The sequence below is a fragment of the Thermobia domestica genome, chromosome 5 (genome assembly GCF_964235325.1).
Source record: "Thermobia domestica chromosome 5, izTheDome1.hap1.1, whole genome shotgun sequence".
In the NCBI taxonomy this organism is placed as follows: Eukaryota; Metazoa; Arthropoda; class Insecta; order Zygentoma; family Lepismatidae; genus Thermobia; species Thermobia domestica.
The window spans coordinates 207,050,467-207,071,965 of NC_137458.1; the positions used below are offsets into that span (position 1 = coordinate 207,050,467).

General features: G+C 32.9%; 1 protein-coding gene across 1 annotated transcript in view; it reads left to right on the plus strand.

The window, feature by feature from the left end:
* The window catches only part of LOC145686367 (follistatin-related protein 5-like), a 690,843-nt gene extending 671,163 nt beyond the window's left edge, over nt 1–19,680 (plus strand). Inside the window, exons 15-17 of the mRNA XM_081759633.1 lie at nt 772–972; nt 2,558–2,704; nt 15,069–19,680. Coding sequence (XP_081615759.1) covers nt 772–972; nt 2,558–2,704; nt 15,069–15,298 — 578 coding nt within the window. The 3' untranslated portion in view covers nt 15,299–19,680. The remainder of the gene's footprint in view (nt 1–771; nt 973–2,557; nt 2,705–15,068) is intronic.
* Nucleotides 19,681–21,499: the final 1,819 nt, after the last annotated feature.

Consider the following 21,499-nt stretch of genomic DNA (forward strand, 5'->3'; position numbering starts at 1 on the left):
AAACTTGACAACTCTAGGACACTGCATTCTTTGCGAAAAACTTATGACAGACACTCAGATACACATGTACTATTTTGTTACTATTAAAAGATGTACACTGCTTGCTCCAATACATATTGGTACTACAAAGTGTGTGTCTGTCTTGGTTGCAGGAAACTATGATGCTGAATTCAGTCTGCAATGTTAAGATTCCATAACAATTGGTATATGGAAAAGCAGATTTAACATTTGCGTCAGTTCTAAGTTGTATACAAATTAGGTTCTTGCACGATATTTGCAACGATCATAGGAGTTATTTATTCTACGAAAATCTTTGATATATATTCAAAATTTAATGTTATATTTAGCACAGTACACAGATCAAATTTTACTCTTCTGTTAAACATTAATTGTACACGATAATCTAAAAATGTTTATCAATTGTAATATTACTTACTTTATATATATATATATATATATATATATATATATATATATATATATATATATACTTTACTTACTTTATTATTATATATATTATATATATATAATAAAGTAAGTAATGTTACAATTGATAAATATTTTTCTTAAAAAAACAAATTGGTCACTGCCCAAGTCACACGCTTAGGGGCTGCTACTGTGTGGTCTCCTTTATTCAAAATAAAAAAAATAGATTATCGTGTACAATTAGTGTTTAACAGAAGAGTAAAATTTGATCTGTGTACTGTGCTAAATATAACATTATATTTTGAATTAATTATTTTCTAAATTTACTCTGTCGTACTTCTACAGATGGTTTTGTTATAATGGAGTGTGAAGAGCCCGTAACTGGAAGACCTACAGGACAGATACTGCTCGACTATTTAACTGACACTGTCATTAGCCACAAAAGCAATCTGTTTGGAAAGCCAAGAGTATCACCCAATAGCAGAGCTGTAGTCACTCTTGACAGAGGACAAGATGGAGTTACACTGGTCGTTCAGGAAGTAGTAGGTAGGTTATTATAAAAGGTTTGATTTTACGTTTGAGAAACTACTTGTAGTTTGTTGAAGAAAAATAACGAAAAGCAAAATAGAATGTTGGTAATGCTTATCGAAAACATTAGTTAATTGAAATCTATTCTTCTCATCCAAGAGAAACGACACGTATTCTTATTGCAATGCTATAATTTTGTATGTATGTAGTTTTCTTCTAATATTAAAGTCAATTTCGAGCTATAGTAACTATTGATAGTTTATTCAGGATAGAATTTGAACATGTTACCTGTGAATTATATTTAAAATAAGCTCTACGCTTCTAGCTCTATAAGTCATACCAGTGTCTCTTCTTGGAGAATTCACATAAATCCTATTACAGCGTGGAAGTTCAGTCATACTTCTAAGTTTTCTGATAATTTTTAACCTTGCAGAACTCTACATGCAGAAATTGAAAGAGAAAAGGGTTTGTAAAGTCTGTTGTTAGCCGAAATTTTATTTTCTGAATTTAAATAAGATTATTTTACTTTTCGAAGGTCGGAACTTTAATGGTGGCAAACTATTGATTTACAACTGATACAAAATAGATACATGTTTACAGCCCATGATAACAATAGGCACATGTTTACATGGTACAAAGGTTTACAATTCTTCAATGTAGTCACGAGCATTGTTATCACGAGCATAACACGTTGCCAGTGAAGTTGAAGTTATTGGGTACCTGTAGCAGCACCTGTTGTGTTAATAGTTCTAATGGCCCGGTCTACTGCTTGAATAAACTCTTGAACAATTCTGAAACTAATACCACAAAGAGATTTCTTCATCTTAGGAATTAAGTCAAACTCATAAGGGCTTAAATTCAGGGAATAGGTTGGATGGCACAGCACCCCCATCGATCGAGGAATCAATCACACCTTGCGCTGTATGCACCCGAGCATTGTTCACCAAAATGATGAGTGAGCCCTGAAAAAAAAAAAAAATCTCACAGCTTCTTTCTTACGGCTGGTCGCAAATTGTGTTCCAGAAAGGAACAAAATTACAGTGCATTGACAGTCTGATATGAGGAAGATTACATCATCCCAGTCGTACACGAGAATCAATGTAACTTTTACATTGCTTGCCAAAGTTATGAATTTTCATGGTGACCCATAATGACGCCATTCGTTTGATTGGCTTTTCAATTGTGTGGGCCAGCTCACGAATAGTATGGTATCGACCAGTGTTCAGTAACGCAGTAACAGCATTCATGTCTTTTTTTACTGACACATAGACGACCAGGCCCTTACATGTCTTCCACATTTGACAGGCTCTGTAAAGCAGTGTTGCCACTATTAAACTTCCAACCATTTATATCAAACCTTCCCTTCACAAAGTCAAAGTTTTGAAGAAAGGGAATGATTAAATGCCAATATTTTCCAGTGGTGTAAGCTTTCAACATTTGTGGAATATTACTCTTTACATATTAGATTAAAATTAATGTAATACTTTTTTACTGACTTTTTTAGTGCATGTAAGTATAGAAAAAGGAATGGTAAAGAAACAAGATATTTGTTACTGTATCAATATTGACAGTGAATGATAAAGACATTTGCTATTTTTTACAGAGAGTGGGCTTAAGTTTTCATTCGATGTGAAGACGACTCTTAACATCAGTGATATCACTTTTTATCCTTCACAAACAACTCATGGATATGATTTATATGCCAGCGCTACAGACAAAGAAGACATTCTGTTTCTTAACCTAGTTACTGGTATGGATTTTTTGCATTATAAATAATAATAACTAGTTACGGAAGAGTATTATTCTTGTATTTATTTTAAATGCATATAATTTGCACATAATTTAGTTTCAGTTTTTTGATACTACAAAATTACGACGTGCTGGTTATAATAAAAATTCAATTGTCCTTGTAGTATTATGTAACCTTGTCTTGATAGGTGGCGTTGATAGGTTTTTCGCAAGTTATGGCCAGTTTTCAAAAATCGTGAACATTGCCTGAATATTGTTTGAACATCTGAAAGGTAACCCCACTTCGCTAACTGGTTAAATATGAGAAAGGATTACATTGAACTTCAAAATCGAAGAATGACCTTTCCTAGTTGCTAGTTACTAGTAGTAACAAAATTTGTATTACATTTAACAACACAACTCCCAATCTTAATGTACGGGTGTTGTTAATTAACAATAATAATATACTGTATTTTGTATTAAAAGGAATTCGAAGAAAAATGATGCAGCATTTAAGTTAGATTAGAATTTAATGCCTCTCTTCATCACTAAGGCTATATGAGACGGAACTTACTGCTTAAAATGAAATTGGAAATAATTACTCGACTTTGTATTTAAGATAAGCATCTCCATCTGGAATTTGACTCGAGTCATGTGGCCATGAAGAATGCAACGTCTGGGGGAATATGTTGAGAATGTTGGTGGGCGTATGAAATACTTTTTTATTAATATCTTGTCTTGTCCATCAGGTCTAGCATACACTCTATGCAACATCTTTTATACACATCACGCATTGGTTATTAATTGTTACAAAGTACATTATAAAACTTCTTTTTAAAAAATAGCGTAGATTATATTGACCTTTGGCGTTATAACACTTTCAAAAGCCATTTCCAAACTATCATACCATTAGGCAAAGCATCCTTAATTGAATTTTAGAAATAGCAAATATTCATTCTTATATTTATGTTTTCGTTAGTCTTCTTCATCTGAATATCAGAATATGTAAGCTATCTTTATATGGAAGCATCTGAATATGTAAGCCATATGCCATACTATGAAGCTAAATGAACACCATGACAAGCGTCATCAGCGGTCCGTCCATACATATGACAGTACTTTATTTTAAAGAAAGTCAGTTGGAAAACATGATGATAGTACATTAATTAATTTTATGAACAGTAAAACAAAACAAAGTACTTTATTTTAAAGAAAGTCAATTGAAAAATATGATGATAGTACATTAATTAAGTTTATGAACAATAAAACAAAACAAAATTCAATTACAAAAGGCAATTGAATGTACTTAATGACATATTTTCGACAAATTAAACGTATCGTAGATATTTCCTTGTATTTAGATAAATACTAACTGAAATATCCGTTTTTGCACGGAAGAATACATTTATGGAACTATTCTTTGCGAAAAATCTATATCCTTCCCTACCCTACGATATACATTTCAATCAAACTGTAATGATAAAATTCCAGATCGACTCAAGTGCCATGTTCAAAAGATTTATTTTAAAGGATTGAAATATTTCCTCACTTTGACCATTTTATAATACAAAATGCAAAATTAAGATATTTTGGAAATAGCCCTCGTTCCTTCCCTTAAATGCAAGATTTTTAAAAGTGATTGTGCACGTGCCCACTTGCCTTTAATAAGGAGTTTATGTACCGAGTTTTATCTTCCAACTTAATGAGATACTTTATTTTTGACAAATTTTGAATCCCTCTTTCCCCTTAGTATACGCATTTTAATGAAATTAACGTGATGGAAACCCAGCCAGAGCAAACTGGTAATTATATTTTAAAAAAAGCTTGCCTGAACTCTATGGGAATCACATCCGAGTGACTACACATACAAAAAACTTTCCTAAAATTAGAAGTCTTGCCAAGAAGGTACAGCGGCATAAGTACTTTGAATACATGGACTCAATTGGTGATTTTACTGTTAGTAACCCTAAACTCTTTTGGTCTGTAATTAAATCTAGATCAAAATCTCCGGGCATACTGGCAGCAGTTCAAGATGAAAATACTGAAGCGAGTGATGATCAAAGACCCGACCTCTTCAATAACTACTTCTGCAAAACATTTACTTCCCTTACCTCTACAACCCATCTTCCCCCTCTTCACCCCATCTGTTCAGACACCTTATCCAACCTCTCTACCACCCCGGACGATGTTCTGGCTCTCTTGCTATCGTTATCTCCACATAGATCACTTGGACCTGATAACATTAGTCCCCTCTTTCTCAACAAAACTGCTTCAGTTATTGCGGTTCCTCTATCTATCTTATTCAATAGAGGCTTCAAGGAAGGGTATTATCCCACCAGTTGGAAACTAGCTCACGTGACCCCAATATATAAATCAGGACTTAAAGATCATGTATCCTCCTATAGGCCAATATCTCTTCTTTCTGATATCAATTACCTGCGAAAAAATAATCAAAGACAGGCTACTTAAATTCACCTCACCTTACATCCACAGTTCTCAGCACGGCTTTCTACCGAAAAGCTTAAGTCTCTCAAACTTAAGTACTCTTCTCTCCTGTGCAGTCAAATGTATGAATAACAATACTCAATTAGATGTTATCTACTTTGATCTCTCGAAGTCCTTTCATTCTGTCAGTCACATTCATCTTCTTCATAAGTTCTCCAATAGATTTAATGTACATGGCAAATTTCTCTTTTTAATCACAAGCTACTTGAAGGACCGTAAACAGAGAGTTGTTCTTTCAGGGGCGACTTCTAACCCCCAACCCGTGATCTCAGGGTTGCCTCAGGGGAGTGTACTTGGGCCTCTGCTATTTGTCTGTATATGGATATATGAATGATCTCTACGCGCACTTATCAGCTCAACCTAGTGGCCTTCTGCTTTTTGCTGACGATTGTAAGTTATACAGAGAAATATCGTATCTCCATGACACAATTGCTCTACAAGAAGAAGACATAAATTACCTTATAGGTTGCTGTGAAATGTGGCACTTGAAACTCAACAGTAAGAAATGTGACAGTATTGCTATTACTTTGAAACAGTCTCCTGTTCCCTCCACATACCATGTCAACGATTCCCCTATCACACATTCTGCTAGTTATAATGATCTTGGTGCCATCTTTGATTCAAAACTCACATTCTCTGACCACATCTCCTGAATATTAAAGAATTAAATGCGCATGTTGGGACTTCTTTATCGATTCACTGAACTACGCACTGTTTCTACATTAGCAACTTTTTATAAAACTTTAATAGCGCCCAAGATCGAATACTGCTCTCCTATATGGGCCATGGCAGCACCTACACATCTCTCCAAACTTGATTCTATCCTCAATTTCTTCATTGCTGTAGTCCGTTTTCGTGTTCCTGCACTTCGAATATTATCTAAGAAGGAGCTCTTGCGACATCTTAATATTCAGACTCCTGAAGTACGCAGAATTATCTCTGACCTGAAATATCTTCATAAAATAGTTAACTGAAACTTAAGACCGGAAATATTACTACAGGAACTATCCTTACGTGTTCCTTCCCGCATCACCCGGATTAAACACCTATTCCATTTTGCCCGTCCTAGGTTGGCTATTGTACAGAGGTCTCTTTTTTACAGAATACCAAACTGTCATAATCAAGTAACAACTGATGTGAACATTTTTTCGAGCTACCCAGTGTTTGAAAGAGCAATTAAACGAGTTTTGACGGAATAATTTTACTTTTACACTCTTTTTTTTAACACTGTTCTATGTTGTTGTTGTTATTGTTGTCTCGTTTTTTCTTTCTTTTGTTAACATTTCCCTGTGTAAAATGGCAAAGTTGTGCTGCAACTGGGAATTTGTTCAATAAACAAATAAATAAATAAATAAATAAAAATTCATTTTAAACTGTTTTTCCGTTTTCTCGTGATGATGAAAGAGACAATCTCAATGCCATTTTTATATTTAAAATAAAAAAAAAAAAAGATTATGGAATTTGTCCTCCTTTTCTCCCTTAAAAGTGGAATTTTGTAAAACGATGTAGAAGATATTCACATGCTTTTAATGAGGAATTTATATACCAAGTTTTGTCTCCTTAACATTAGCGGCTTGTGAGATATTCTATTTTTGATATACATTTTAAATTGACCTCCAGTCTCCTTAGGATACACATTTTAATGGAAGTGACATGGTAAAACTCGGGTCAAGGATAGCGATACTATGTTCAGAAGTTCGTTTTAAATGATCGATCCATTTTCCCGTTATGATGAGACAGACAATGTTGATCTGAATATGAATAAAAAAAATATAGAATTCCCCCCTCCTTCCCCCATTAATAGGAAATTCTCGAAAACACTGGGACACATTTTCGATTATTTTTAATGGGAAATTTTTACACCGAGTCTCCTTTCTCTAACCTGAGAGGGGTCTTTTTCATTTTTATAATATTGATATATCATTTTGAGATATCATTACAGTCCTTTCACTACATCTTTCTGTTAATACACACGAACACGTACGAAATGCTTATGTCTTTCTTGCCCACGTATTCGTAGTTTTGCTTTGCAACAGGACAATGTTTAGTTGACAAGTTCTCTTCTGTGTAATTGGAGCTTTATTATATAAATATAATTCCTAATTAAGAATTATTTAATATCTAGCTGTTAAAAATTTTGAAAAGTCACAAATAGAATTCTGGTACGGGAGGATGTTACAATATATAGAGAGACAGGCACATAATGAAAATAGAAATAACCTAAAATAAATTACGTTGATAATGGCGCTGGGAACCCTGATAGCCCGTGCGCCCAATTCTCTTCACATGCTAACTCAGCTAGGTCTATGATAAAATCAATACGTAAAACTGGTTTTTCGCGCTCGTGATTCCCGTTAGGACCACAAAGATCAAGTTCAAATGGCCAAAAGGGCTAATAAAATGGGTTACCAACTTTCTTCCTATCATATGCCTCTGCTTACTTCCATTTTCCTCTAGTCTTATTTCTATCTCGATGAGTCAAGAGGCCATGTATTCAGGGTTGGGCAATATGCTCAATCAGGATAGTAAGTAACATGCTGAAAAAAACATTAAAATATTTCTATATAAACTAACTAAGGCGGGGTCGCGGTGGCTCAGTGGTAGAGCGTTCACCTCTGGTTCATGGGGTCCTTGGTTCGATCCAGCTCGCGCCAAATGAGCTTTGTGGTGGGCAAATACCGATGAGTGGGTTTTCTTGTGGTTCTTCCGTTCCCTCCTACTTCATTTCACCATTTCATTCATTCTTATCGTCACTGTCTCGTTCAACCTACATGACATAATCGTGGCATGTAAAACTGAAATATTTCATTTTATTTTTCTTCCTATTTGACTGTAAAGAGAGAGAGAGAGAGAGAGAAGAGAAGTAAAAAAGGAAAGAAGGAAAAATGTCGTATCTTTTCCCCTCCCTACTGTTTCCCCTCTGAAAGGAGCAGAGAGTTACTATAGAAAAAACGCAGGAAGTGGGAAATATAGAAGATGAAACTTGGAAGGAAATCCAGTTATCCTTTCCCACCACAATGGAGAAGAAAATCATGCCTTTCTCTACATAGTGCCTGGAATCGAATGGACTGCCACAGTCAGCCCCTTTCCTTGTACACCAATTACGTATATCCAAAATAGTTCACTCACATTCGGTGTCGAAACTGTTCACAGCCATTCTACTACCTTCAGTCAGTAAACACAGCTATTCTACGAGTGACATCTTCCTCATATGTTACTGATAGAAGTTGCACCTAAGATATCGTTCCGGGAATACCTCTAAGTTGCTGGAATATCACATCTGGATGGAAGCATAAAAGTGCTGCTTATTTCTTATTTAAATCACAGGATAGGATGGCTACCTTTAGTGCGTAACCACAGCATATCAAGCTTAGAGTCAATGCTTCGGCTCAAACGATATTTCACTAAGTTTCGGAACAGACTGACTGTTAACTGTTGCAGACTGGTTGTTTGTTTCACTGTTGCAGACTGGTTTCTCATCACTATGTCACTCATACGGTAAAATTTTGATTTTCGAACACTATTAAACTTAAATAGGAGACACCGCAGTCTATTGGCAAGAGCGTTGGACTCATGTCCGCGTGGTCTCGGGTTCGATTCCCGACCGACGCTTCCCAATTTTCTGTGTCCACCCAGCATCGTGAGGCAAAATGGAGAATTATGTGAAAACAAAACGTAGCGGCCACTAGGTCTAGAAAGCTTCTGAGTTCTGATGCCCCTGTTAAGGACAGGGCGTCGCAGCGCGTCGACCACGTGCTCGCCGCTAGCTGGATGTAATTCAGCCGGTCGCTAGCGGGTGGCGCTGGAGCAGGCTTGGTTCCACAAAATGGGATGTTACGCCAAATGGTTTGGTTTGGGTTTGGTTAAACTTAAATATGATCAGCACAAATGTCGTCGTCAGCATAAATGTCAGCATCGTCATTATATGGTGTATTGTCGCCTAGTATTAATAATGAGATCTGCTAAACTACTAAATAAGAAAATGGAGATCCAAGAATGGATGAAATCAAGAAGTAAGGACCAATCCAAAAATGGACAGAGATGGCACAAAAAACACCACCCAATAATAATAATAATAAACAGTAAGAGAATGAGAAGCCGTCAAGATAAATCTCAACCAATAAAACTTTAGAAGATTCTAAAAGTTGGAACTACTAAAATATCACCGAATTAAAAACTTTAAATGTATTAATATAATTTCAAATTATTAGAAATTTTAAATATAGCACTTAGGAATAAAATATACTTGAAAACAACAGAAATAAAACATAACTGCAAAATACACCAAATTCTCAACCTAATTAATCTAAAAACTAATCTTAATTCTATCAAGTTGTTTTCGTATGATATTTCTTCAAATTATATAGAAAATTTAACACAAATCGATACTTTAAATAAAAATTAAATACAAATTATAAAATACATATAAAAATTATTAAATATTGTCAATCATAATCCCAGAATTTAAATTAGCGTAGTCACACATCTACAACAACAAGATGAAAAAAAATACGAGATATTCGTTTCTTGTAATAAGAAAAATATGAATTTTTTAGAATGGCTTGATACACTTTCGTCTGGTTTCCCACGTTCACATAAACACATATATGTTCTATCTGGTTTTACTCAAGCATAGTACTTACGATAAATTCACTTTCGGGAGGAACTTTCATTGTTTCTCGACTTATTTTGTATTTTTACCTTCTATTTCTTTTCCCCCCTCAAACATCTATGCTCAAGCATGCTTAACTTCATTGATCTGGTATTAGAACATAGATCTGTCAATGCAAGAGTCACATAATCTTGAAACTTTCGTTTCTTCCACTATTTCGATCACAACATCAGAAATTCAATATAGAATGAATTACTTCATGCACAATCTTAATTTTCAATTTAGCCATTTAATCTGAGTTACATTCCCTAGTTCCAACGAAGTGTGCCGCATCAAATAAATATATATAGAAGTATGCATTTTCTATTCAACGATAAATAAATAGACGATAAATAAATTTCTTGGCCCACCAAATCATGGATGTACCTAATGTTCAGAAAATATATAATGAAAATCGCGAAATATATTTTACATATGAATTTCCAAAGCAGTTATTATTATAATTATTATTACTATTTCGCTGAAGTAATATAACATACCATAAATCCAAAATACGATAAGACATTTGTCACACCATTCCTGTTCATTTCATATTTGCCAAACTGATTTTTGTGAACAATTTCACTAGTATAATCCACTGACACACATTCTAAAGGTGGTTTACATTTTCCATAGAGACATAAAATTGTCAACAATCATTATTATTATAACCTATTGTTACAGCTATATTTCATGGAATTGTACTCATTCACTGCCCACCTAAATATTATAACACTGTACAAAATTTTTCTAAACATAGTGCTTACTCCATATAAATTAAGCGTACATATTTAGATTTTTGCTAGTACAATGAGGAAGAAGGAATTATTAATTGCACAACATTTCAATGCTCATTATTCAAGCTAAAACAAAACGAAAATATACAAAATGTTATTAACTCAGTACAGATTAGGTCCTTACAGTGTAAAACAAATATTAACTTCGAACAACCTTGACATTATCAAGTATTCATCAAGTTTATATATGTATATGTATACATAATATAACCAAAACAACTGAAGAAAAACATCGTTTTATGGAAAAAAATAAATAAAATATCCAACTAGTAACAATTATAACAAGATAATTATCATCATCTGAAGAAATCTTTTTGAAATGATTTCAACACTCGTCAAACAAATAGAAGAATAGGAAAAATCGAAGGAAGCAAATACAAAGTTTTATATATATAAAACTATAATGATATGAATGATTAAGGTCAAGATCTGCACCGATTAAATAAAATAAATATTTCTTAATGAGGTGCTGAAAAAAGATTCGTAACACTGTGAAGTCTTCTATTGCGCTGATAATTGTTTTATAATATTGTCCTCTCCTAGACCAGCTCATAGGCAGTATGAGCAATTTAAAATTCAATATAATTTATGTCTTTAGGATATTTGTAATCCGAGTTATTTTCGCTCTATTAAACTTTATAATGGTACCTTTCGAACAGGTAAAAGTCTAAAGGATAATTGATGCTGCGTGTTATATTTGTCTTAATCATATACACAATCGTAGTCTGTGTCATCCAAAGCTCGGTGCAGAGCACTCAACAGATAAACGGAAGAGGTGGGTTTGACTTTTCACCAGTCCAGCAACAGATACTTTTATTCCGTTCTTGAAGTACGTACGAAAAAGAAATTTATTTGATTCTTGTTCTTGCCTTGTAAGTTGTAGTAAACTAACAATTTAAATTTTCTGGTAAAAGTGCGTATCTTATAGCTTCATAGGGGTAGACACTTACTCTAATTTATAACAGAGCGTATGGGGTTAATGGGAGATTAATTTAAAAAACGAAATGAAATGAAATCTTTCAGTTTAACGCCCAGTTTAGGCTAAGGAAGACGAATGATTAAGGCAACTTGATATGATTTGATTTTTAGTTTAGCGTCTCTTTCAACAGCGATTCTATGTGAGACGTGGATCTAAAGCGTTACGTGGGATACGAACCACATGAGCTTCCGCTGGGAATCGAAACCGGGTCTCCCACGCCGAAGGCGAATACGCTAGCCACTTAACCACGAGGGAACTCCGACTAAGGATGATGGAAAAATTGGTGGAATGAAAGTGTGGGAGGAACGGGTGTACCCCGAGAGTCCATGGACACGATGTTGTCCACCACGAACTTACTTGGCCGGGAATCGAACCAGGGAACCCAAGCACCAGAAATGAGCGCTCTACCACTGAGCTACATGCCTCCCAATTTGAAGAACGAAGTTAATAGTCATTATAAAAGACTTATTCATGTACTCTCAAAATGTAATATCTTTGTGAATGAGTGTAAGGTAAAGACTTACGAATATACCGTTTTAATGATAGTTGCCATTCTGGACTGTGGCAAGATGAAACTGGCTGTCGCGAGACTCAAATATAATCTGATGAATGAATAACTGTACAAAGGAGTGTCAGTGTGACTATGAAAAAAATAAGCATATGTTCAGTGTATCATTCCACGTATCCTTTGTTTGTGCTTTCTTAGAAAGATAGAATGGCAACGTGAGCACAACAAAATCCACTTCTGTCTAAGGAAGTGATTCACAAACATGGAAAACTAAATTATTCTTAGATTCTGAGGTCATTGAGGAAAATCGGTTCTGTAATCGCCAATTCATCACAAATGTTTTCTCAATTAGGAAGAAAAAACACAGGATTGCGATGTAAACAATGCTGACACGTGTGCCGTTTATTTCGGGATTATTTCAACAATAATGTTAAAAATATTTCCTGATATGTGCTATTATTTACCGAATACTCAACTAAATACCAGAAATGTTTACTTCATAGTTGAAGTTGTAGTCTTTGGTTTTAGAAAGAATTAATTAAGTACCGTTGCGTTTTCGATGTCATTGTTTACGACATTGAACTATGTATTCATTCAAGTTGAATAAAATGTATGAGCTATTGCACTAAAATGGCTTGCTCGAATTTCTTAAACTAAATCACGTTTTGCTGCAGTTATTACTGAAAGATTTATTTGTGAATATGAACAAAATTATTATAAGGCATTTTCGGAAAATTTCATCTGAAGAATACTCACTCACAAAAGTAAACTACACTTCTTGGATTTTTCTTTTAATAAGAAATTATTTACACCATACATTAGGGTGTTTACTGAAATATTTATATATGAAATATTAACTAAATCGCCTAAGTCCCATTTGAGGAAATTGTCTGGTAAGAACTCACTCCCTGAGAGTAAACTATCCCTTAAGGACTTTTACTGAGAATATTTTTATGCCCTATTTTAGAGTTATTAATGAAATATTTAGGTAAGAAATATGAACAAAATCATTGAGTTGATTTTGAGAAAATCATCCGTGAAGAAACTCACCTTCAAGAGTGAACTACTCCTTGTGGACTCCTTTAGGACAAACAAGCTATACCATATTATTAGGTTATTAGTTAAATATTTATTTATGAAAAATGAACAACATCGTTCGAGTCGTTTTTGAGAAAACCGTCCGAAAAGAACTCGCCCTTAAGAGTACTCGCCCTACCCCTTCTGAATTTTTTTCAAAAGAAATTACTTAAACCACGATACAGGGTTGTTAGTGAAATATTAATGTATGAAATATAAACAAAATCGTTAGAACCGTTTTTTGAGAAAATTTCATTTTTTAAAAAAAAAAAATTACCCTTCAGTAAACTACTCTTATTTTTAGGAGTAGGGAGAAAATTGGGCGAAAAAAAAACTAAAAAATCATATAAAAAATCTTAACTTTAAAATTTGGCATCGATTTGCAAATACGATTCACTCATACAATATTAGATGGAATTGTACTATGTATATCAGCCAGCAGAACATGGCAAATTTTAGTAAAACTGTCTATATGAATTGTATAAAATTGTATAACAAATTACCGACAAAGTGTAAGAACATTAACAAAAAAAAAAAAAAAAAAAAAAAAATGTTGGAAATTATCTTACTGATAACATACAGAAAATGTAACCATATTTGACAACTGTAAGGCTTAACTGGGGAATATCCTCATATTGTAAGTTATGAACAGGAAAATAATTATGAATATGATTATGAATATGGATATGTTGAGTGGTATAGCCTCTAGGTGAGTGAATGTGTTTACATTGTCATGAACGGAGAAATAGACAAACAAATGTATAGATATCCAAAAATAGCTTTTTAGGTATGTAGGGGCGATAAAGTGTTTAAATTTGTTAAATTCGTAGAATTCGATTTTTTTTTTAAATGATCACTATCTTTTTCCTGTTCCTGTTGTTACTCAAAAGTAAAAATAGAAAAATCACATAAAGTTACTAACATTCTGCATTGTATGCTCAATTAATATTTACTACATATTACTTTTGTTGAGATAATGTTTCAGATAAACAGGTGAATAGTAAACTGAGGGCTTCTTTCACATTACTTTACCTGGAAAATATTATTTACCTAGTAAAATATTTATCCCTAAATTTTTCTTTTTCCTTTTCCTTCAAACGATTACCAGAATTACGTTGTACTCTTTCCTTACTTGAAATATCTGTAGACAGAGTATTTATAATTGTTCATTTATTTATTTTTCTGTGGAATGACTTTTTTGTATAACTTAATCACATGCAATGTAAATTAATAATTCCAATGAAAGATTGGATTGCATTTAAGCTTAACGTCTCATTCAGCACCGAGACTATATTAGACCTGGACCTATAGCTTAACCTGAGATTCGAACCAGCTGAGCTCTCGCCAGGGATCGATCCCGGGTCTCCCGCGCCAAAGGTGCGTCCACTATCCACATAGTCATGAGAGAGCTCTAAAATGAAAGAATCTAACAACGAAACTAAGTAGAATCAAAAAATAAATAATAGTAGCCCTATAATAAATACAAGTATTGCAAATAGCACAGGAAATATAATTAGTGATAGAATAGGCGATCTGTTATTCTAAATTTAATGCTTATCAAAAGAAAGAAAGAAGAGGAAAGGAAAATTTTGAATCTCGTATGTTGTACAGAATTTCAATCTAAGTGGATGGATAGTAAAGGATGTAAGAAGTAGTTTGGTCTATGAGTTGGAAAAGTGAGAATCATATTATATTTGGAGTGAACATTAAAAGCATATAATTTAAATCAAATATAATCGAGAGAGAGAAATAATGTTTGAAAGAATAGGACAATGCAAGAGAACTGTACTCTTCTTAGTTCTAGGAAAAATGAATTAATATTGTTTTAAAGTGTAAAATATATGATAATTTTTAATTGCCTATTTGTAGGAAAAGTGGAAATGATCACTGGAGTTGGAAGAGCAATGCATCCATCCCTTGCTCAATGGGATAATCCCAATCGACCAATCGCAGCATCTGGAATATTCGGCCATTACATGGTAACTCCAGCCAACGAGGCCTTGTTTGTTGTGAACGGAGAGACACGAACTGTGAACTGTGAAATTGGAGGACTTGTTCATCCACGCACTGTAGTGTGGGTGACCATGCAGTTGCAATGAAGAAATGCGAGACTCAGGAATTATTGAGTTTACTCATGAAGCCTTAGAGTGGTAGTGGATAAAACAAAACAAAAAATGACAGACGTACTGTTAAAGCAGAAGGAATATCTCCCAACATTACGATTATTGTAATCATATATATAATATATATGATATGTGTCTTCACCTAATAGGTGCCCATCTTAGGACATATAAGTCTGCACCTGTATGAATAATTTACTTGTTTTTACAGTGTTCATGCTTTAAATACACATCACAGAACCGCTTAGCATTGTACGTGTCACGAAAGTTTTAAGAATATTTGAATCTGTGAAGCAGTAACTTATTTAATTCAATATACCAAAATTTGAAAGTATAACTAAATACGGGCAGTTCTCATATTTAATAAGAAAACAATTTGGCTCTTGACTGCATTGTTTGCAGGGTCTGTTTCAAATACGAATATATACACATTATATATTTAATTTTCTGAGAAATAAAGTAGCAAAGTAGAAGTGTTTTCTTCAAATTGTGCCTAGCGTGCAAGATTCTATGACAGAAATGTAATATTAATAATAAAAATTGATATAAAAAGGAACATATCAGAATGAATTCCCATTGCAGTCAAAAGCTGAATAAATAAAAATGTCGTTGGACCTTTTAGGTTGCAAGTACAATTCTGAATGGGGCACGCTTGTTGGTTGATGTGTTTGCAACTTGACATAACACGTAACTGAGTTGTGTGTTTGGACAAAGAAAATAAAATAAAATAAAGTGTTTAGTCTTTGCTAATATATTGTAAGAATTCTTACGTGTATACATACATACATACATATACAATAAATTTTTTGTACAGATTTTGTATCGTTTATGCATGTGTCCGTACCAAATCAAACCAGGCCTTTGCAGCACTTCGTGTAGAAAGAAAAAAAACCTGAAGTTAAAAAGAAAAAAATATTATGGTAATTTGATATGAAAAGAAAGCCAAATATTTATCTTAAATGGTGATAATTGTCTTTCTCTTGTCCATGTTTTGCATAATGGAAGTGCTGGTGGGCTGGTTCTTGAAGATGTATTTTGTGGTGCACAATAGTGTAAGTGCAATGTATCGTATACAGGTAAGTTCAAGAATGAATGCTAGGTATTGAAGGATTGTGAAATGTACATTTATATTGCCAATAACTGTGTAAACTAATTATTATTATTAAGGTTATTTTAACTTTGTTCATTGCCAGTAAATTTCTTGAGTTATGCATCAGACATTAGGATAGAAATAGATAGTTTTGTAACTTGGTACAATATCGCATCGAATCCATAAAGTTTTAATCTAGATAATACATTACATCTAGATTGGTCACATTATTTTCATTTGAATTTTATGAAGTTGTTGTATCATGGTCAATGATTTTTTAAGAACTGCAATAAATTGTCGAATGAACTCCTAAGAAATAAGGTACAAAACGATATTTACACTAATTTCTTTCCTTCTTAGATCCTCTTCGTTCTAAATTCCTCATCTAGCTTTTCAAAAGATTGTTTGCATTCTCTGTGTTTTGGTTCTCTCTAATAAGTTTTCCATTATTTTGCCATTTGAATGATTTAGCAGTTTTCTGATATTGTTTCTTTTTGATCAAAAGTTGAAAAACTCATTCAAAATATTGTCATATCCTTTTCCTCTCTACTTCTTTTGATGTAATATCTTCGTAACGAACATCATAGCTTTTTTTCTTTCAAAAAAGTAATTTTCAACCAATTATTGTTTTGAAATCATCGTTATTTTAATTACATAATGCAGATGCTTCTGTTCTTTACGACTTCTGTACCTCATTTATTATACCATGTACATTTCTCTTCATTAACATTTCTGACTTTATTTCTCTATTTTCGTAGGCCATTTTTGTTTTCAATATAATTGATGAGGCATATGTTAATTTTAATATATGCTATATTCCTTTTTCTTCCAATAAATTAAGTTATTCATTTAAGATATGAATATAATTCAAGTAGTATAATAATTTATTTCCTTTGCAATAATTAATACAGTAATATAACAAATCTCCGAAAAATCTTAAATATTCGTTTGGTCATTTCGATTCTGTTGAGAAATAATACAAGAATATGATACAAAATCATTCGAAGATTACATAAAATAGTGTACATAACCATTCATCATTTGATTTACTGTTCATAGACGTACCAAAGAGGAGATTATCATTCGTGAATAAAACTTATGATGACAATGAAGCTAAATTTTGTCTGTTGCATAATGAAAGTTTTGATCTCTATTTTTTTTTTTTTTATTTAATATCGTTTTTAAAACTGTAACTGTATGGTTAATAACAAGTGAGAAGGATCAGCTTTTCAATAACCAATTTATTGTGTCTAATACTTTGTAAAATTTTGAACAAATCATCGGATCATTGCCTAGAAGTGAATTGGAATATTAAATCTCATTAAAAGAAATAAAAACTATTTTCTGTACTCATCTAATCACCTTAAAAAGAGAAAAAATAGTATTAGGAAACTACTTTATATGAAGTCTTGAAGATTCTTACATTCATATTCAAGAAACCAAAACTGTAGAGGTATTGAAATCTTGTCTTATTGCACAGAACAACCTTAAAATATGTTGTTATCGTAAGTATGAAGCAATTTCTGCAATTTACTCGTTAGAAAACAGTGAAATTGTATATAAACATGTATAATTATTATCCAACTTCAATGTGAGAATATTGTTTTGTCATTTCTTGTAGACAGATTTTCAAGTGTAGTTTGAAATTGTCAATCCCAATGCCAATGCTCGTAGCTACTTTTTTTACATTTTTTGTGCCTTTCAGCTGACATGTAACTATTTATAAGCTATTTATAAAATATAAAGCATAAATGTGGTAAGAAAAAAATCAATTTAAAACAAGACGTACTATTTTAAACTGGAGTTGATTATTATGTAAAGCTAAGTTATGTTAGTTAGTGAAATATGTTTTTCTTAATTTATGAAGTAAATTTAACATTTTCTTTTTTATAACAAAATAAGACAAAGAAATTGTTCTAACTCAGTGAGTCAGAGTGTCGTGCCTGAATTACTGAGGAAAGTATATCTCGTAGGATTTCTGAGTGTCACCTGACTAATATTTACATCATACTTTTTAATTTAAACTACGGTGAACTACAGAATTGACAGATATACATAATTTAATATTTAAAGCTGTTTCTGTTGAGTATGATAATAGCTTTTGTATAATATTTAATTTTTTTATATTTATATAACGGTTTTGTTTGCTCAAGGCGATCTCACAGTTTGCGATTATTGAAGGTTATCTATTGTTATGATGTTGCAACTTTGATACAATTAATGTATTTATCAATGAATTTACGATTGTGTTTATAGTTAGCCCTAAAGTAAGTAGAATTCATGAAGCAAATTCAGACCGACATAGTAACTTTTTTTTTTTAAATATACATATTTATTTCTGCTAACACTCACAAAAGTGATATTGGTATGTTACCTGTTGAAACATTGAGAGCGGCCAGAAAGATAGCATGTAGCACAACATATAGTCTACTGTAGTGGAATCTAGTCAGATAATATTTATAGTATTCAATCAGATAATATGAAATGTATAACTTGTTTAATTATTATAATCTCTTTTAACACTTTACCCTTAAGAGGGCTTCACCATTAAGCCACATATATTTTTTTACTAGTAATGAATGTTGAAGTAAACTTCTATAATCACTATTAATGATTGATGCAATGGCTTTCCTTGATAATTCTTGGCCACTTCTACTCTCACAAAAAGCAAAGAAAACTAGCAAAAATATTCGTTTCTTATACAACCTATATCAATTTAATATGTCCTAAAATATGTCTAGTCACATTGTTACCGAACTAGTTCACTGTAAACTGAAGAACGTGTTTTCATTATTATTATTTCACTTTGTATTTCTTTTATAAAAAGCGTTCTTACCGAAAGGTTGTGGATATTTAAAAAAAAAAAAAAAAAAAACTATAAAGCATCAGGTTTTGTTTAATTTAAGTCCATTGTTTATTACAAGAAAAAATTTAAGCAATCTTGGATTTTTCTCCTTGTTTTGCGTGACAATATTTAAGTACTCAAAATTGAGAATTAGCAACGCAAAATCATGCTTTTCTTAATAGTTAATAATGTATTGTAATAGGAAAACAAAGTCTTGACTTAAAACGAAACAAAAAGAACTGAAAACCAAAACATGCTATTCTAATATAAAATTAAATATGTATTTAATAATATAAGGTTGTGTGAAATTTTTCAAAGCGCGAAAAGAATGTAGAAGGTCATGATTTTAAATAAAAAGATTTTCTTTTGACACATTTATGTACCTTTGAAAACAAGCCACTGGTTTGAATAAAGCTCTATTAAAATTACGTGTATTTTATTATCAGTACCAACATTATCTGCTTAATGTGTAATTAACCTTTGTTTCTATCAGGATTAGGACAGAGAAAAGGAATAGCAGGTATTATGTGGAGGAATTGTAAATTTTTATTTGTGCAAACCTACATAACAATTAGTAAAATTTTTAAAGTAATTTATTCCTTCCATTTAATATTTTTAATGATTAAATTTCATTGTTATATTTAAGTCTCTATATTAATATTTTATAACAATAACAACAATGAAATTTAAACGTGATTTCTAAGGAGCGAACGCAATTTGAATAAATATTATGTTACAGGTGGATGGATCGACATTTAAAGTTTAAACCTAAAATACTGTTAAATTTCTCTGAACGTTGATATATTATTTTTATTAATCTATTGTTCGCTTGTTTCTGTTGTACTAGAGAAGAAACACCTCCTCCAGTTCCCTTCCAGGTGGCAACGTACCAAGAATTGATGAAACGTTGCCACGTTGGACCGCAATGGATATACGTTGGAATAAGAAGGATGGTGAACGAACATATCGAGAAACGATAGATATGCGCCTGCCTACCTCTCTGATAAAATCAAGGCTTCTAGAACCCCATGCTCCACTGGTCTCGATGGCTATTGGAGCAAATATAAATTTATGGAGGAGATTATTGTATTTCCTTTCCTTTTCTGCCTCTCTACGTCTAGCAACTTCCCAAGCATTCACAACAGTCAATGGGAGGCTTGAATGGGCAAATGTGTCCGAACATGTAAAATCCCATACTAGTGATTTGCCTCTCATCTAAGGTATTAATGTCATGCCATCAGGTCGTTTACCATCGGAACGACAACAGCCTGACGGTTCACGAATCGAAGGAATTCCTGCCGTCGTGAGGGCTCGCAAAATGATGTCATTAACAGATGAATGTCTGGTGTTTCTGTCTATGCTCTTCATGCATGAGAGACCATGCAGGCCGCGTTGGGTAACTTGATCCCCGCAAGCTGGACAGCGATGTGGCTCACAAACAGCTGAACCTAGTCTTAGGGCTACTGCGATTCGAAAGGTTTCATTAGACATGTGAAGACCTAATTGGGGGGAAGGTAACGCATTTAACCATGCCCCAGCATGGGGGGATGACGCAACAAGAAGTCTAGCTTTATCCTCTGGAACAGTAACGGATTGTAAAAGAAGTTTATGGAAATGTACTGCTACCAAGATGCCTGAGAACCTCTTGAATATTTAAATACTAATTTTGTGTTTGGATTTGGTTAACAATCAATGAACTTCCGATTTCAATCTATGAATTTCGTGTAGGTTCAAATCATCGAGGCTGAAATTTGCTAGTCCGAGCAGCAAAGTAAAAATAAAACGTATAAGTTGTTTAGAACATCCTGCCTGAAAATCGCATGGTATATCCTTAACCATGTTAATGAATTGTGTTGTTTTTTCGTGTAGTAATATGATGAGGTTTTCATATCCAACGCAAGATTGATCCTTAAGTTGTACTGCCGAAAAGTCGAGGTGGAGACTGTATTCTGCAATAATTTTTATTTCGGGAGCTTCATAATTAATTATATGTTTGAATTTTGCTATAGACAGCCCATACTGTTTAAAGATGAGTTCATTAACTTGTCCAGTTGAAAGCACTGAACATCATCAAGAGAATAAATGCTGAATTCATATTTCACTAGTTGATCTTACAGTTCATATAAGAAGAAAAATGCTGTTATATTTTAATTCATTAAACAAATATTACTTTAGTTTCTATCATTAAAGAAGAGAAATGGTTCGTTTATCCACGAACAGCGATATATTATCGAAAATTGAGAAG